General features: G+C 40.1%; 1 protein-coding gene across 1 annotated transcript; it reads left to right on the forward strand.

Annotated features, from left to right (window-relative positions):
* Positions 1-1,334: 1,334 nt before the first annotated feature.
* Positions 1,335-2,273, forward strand: LOC308343504 (olfactory receptor 2T33-like; the record flags this gene model as incomplete). Its single annotated transcript, XM_080804546.1, has 1 exon — positions 1,335-2,273. The coding sequence occupies one exon, from the start codon at positions 1,335-1,337 to the stop codon at positions 2,271-2,273; it is 939 nt and encodes a 312-aa protein (XP_080660672.1).
* Positions 2,274-2,782: the final 509 nt, after the last annotated feature.

Genomic DNA, 2,782 nt, shown 5'->3' on the forward strand with positions numbered 1-2,782 from the left:
ACAATTGCCCTGTCCCCTGTTCGGGGGATGAGCTCCATCAAAACTTGTCTTTTGAGATTTTGTTCTCTACCAGCTTTCCCTGCCACTTCTGATGGTTAAAGCAAAAATCTCCACACCCAAACCTCTGTCCCACAGCAGAGAAATCGCAGTCTGCTCTCTTCACTAAATTCTCCAGGGCAAAAAGCCTCTGTTTCTGTATGCACCACTGAAAACTGCAGCCTCCTACAATGCATGCCCACAGTGACTTTCTCAGAGATTGTCCTAGGGATGGCATTTCCCTACCCTTTGTAATTCTAAAACCACGAGCAGCCATGGGCTCCCAAGCATACAGGTAACTCCTGAATTCTGTCTAAGCTTTGCTCTAGGGCACTTTCCCAGGTGCTATGGCTCTGCAAGATTTTGCCTGGTACCCAACATAGGAGACTTTTGTGCTCCGGTGTTATATCACTTTCCAGGAGCCAGCTTATCTGAACCCCCCCCCTTTTCTGTCTATCTTCCAATATATCCCCATAGATTCATGACTCTGTGAATCTTACCTTGCAAAAAGTAGGCACTATTCTGTTGTTAGAGATCTAGATTATATATTATTTCATCTTGGGCTGGTTTTGTGGCTGTTCAGAATGGTTTGGTAGATATCCAGCTAAATTCAGGGGACCAGTTGAAACAGGGTCTCCTACTTCTCTGCCATCATCCCTGTCCATCCAGACTCAGTATTTTAGCTCCTAGACTTGAAAATATGTCTTCTTTAGAAAATCAATGCCTTCCTGACATAAATGATATCAAGAAAGATGATCTGATTTTGACACCTTTTAATTCAAATTCAATGTCAAAATATAGTACATCAGTTTACAATAAATTTTGCATTGTTTTATATGTATATATATCAAGGACCTACATTTTATATAGTTAAACACATTGATGTAACTCAGCTTCTAATAACTTTAACTATGCATGATACAATACAAGACAAGACACTAACATAAATTACAAATTATTTGAATACTGTCCTCTTGTTCACTTACATTGGTGTCATGTGGCATAAAGACACACTTATCATATCCTTGCAATGGATCAAAATATTTATTATCCTAATGAATCAATAATAAATGTGGGTACTTATTTTGAACTTTGAAAGTGAGAATAATTTGGAAAAAATTGAAACTAATTTTATGTCCAAGTCAATTGTTCTAAATGGCACATGAAAAATTTGAAAAAAATATTTTATCATTATCAAGCATGTGCTTATCAATGAAAATGTAATTTAAATAGACCATTGCAAATGATAAAAACTGTCATCTATTTATTCATTTACAGTGTCACTTCACTTTGAAATCATGAACATCTGGAATACCACCTCAGATTTCATTCTTCTAGGACTCTTCAACTACACAAAAGCCCATCTATTTCTCTTTGTGATGGTTCTGACAATTGCCTTCACCTCCCTCATGGGCAACGCACTCATGATTTTCCTGATTCAACAGGATATTCGGCTCCACACACCTATGTACTTCCTACTGAGCCAACTCTCCCTCATGGACATGATGCTGGTCTTTACCATTGTGCCCAAAATGGCGGCTAACTACTTGACTGGCAAGAAGTCCATCTCCCCTGCTGGCTGTGGGTTACAGATCTTCTTTTTCCTCACTTTGGGTGGGGGTGAGTGCTTCCTCTTGGCAGTCATGTCCTATGACCGCTATGTGGCTGTTTGCCACCCACTGAGATACCCCATTCTCATGAACTGGAAATTATGCCTGAGAATGACTATGGGGTCTTGGTTCCTTGGGGCAGCTGATGGGCTCATGCAGGCTGCTGCTACCCTGAGCTTCCCATTTTGTGATGCACATGAGATCAATCATTTCTTCTGTGAGGCCCCTACTCTGATGCATTTGGCTTGTGCTGACACATTTGCTTTTGAGTATGTGATGTACAGCTGCTGTGTATTAATGCTCCTGGTCCCATTTTCTTTCATCCTGATTTCCTATAGTTTCATCTTAGCTGCGGTTCTCCAGATGCATTCTAAAGAAGCTCGCAAGAAGACATTTGCCACCTGCTCTTCGCATCTCTCTGTGGTGGGACTCTTTTATGGAGCAGCCATTTTTACCTATATGCAACCCAAATCTTACAGGCCAGCTAACAGTGATAAAGTGGTGTCTGCCTTCTATACGATCTTCACGCCTTTGTTGAATCCCCTCATCTACAGTATGAGGAACACTGAAGTCAAGGGAGTCCTGAGAAAGTGTATGGGTCAGTGTGTTGCCTTAAGTCATGACTAAGATTACATTGATTTGCCTCTGATTTAAAGGCTGTATAAAGTGACTGTGTGGGATTTCCTAGATAAAAGTTATATATGTGTTATATCTATATCTGCTACTATTTTACATTGAAATGCAGACAAACCTCCATAGTTTGGATATTTTCCTAGGTTGTCAACAATACATTTAATTGGGGACTGTTAAAAATTTGTTGATAGCAAATAATTAAAATGTTTTTACAGCACACCATACAATAAGTATTTGTTTAAAGAATGAACTAAGTAGTCAATTTTCAACATCAATTGTAGTTTATTTTTTTAAATATTTTATTTATTTAACAGAGAGAAATCACAACTAGGCTGAGAGGCAGGCAGAGAGAGAGGAGGAAGCAGGCTCCCCACGGAGCAGAGAGCCCGATGTGGGGCTCCATCCCAGGACCCTGATATCATGACCTGAGCTGAAGGCAGAGGCTCTAACCCACTGAACCACCCAGGCACCCCAAAACCTGATTGGTCAACCAATTTCAATAA

This window comes from Martes martes (assembly GCF_963455335.1).
Source record: "Martes martes genome assembly, chromosome: 5".
Classification (NCBI taxonomy): Eukaryota; Metazoa; Chordata; class Mammalia; order Carnivora; family Mustelidae; genus Martes; species Martes martes.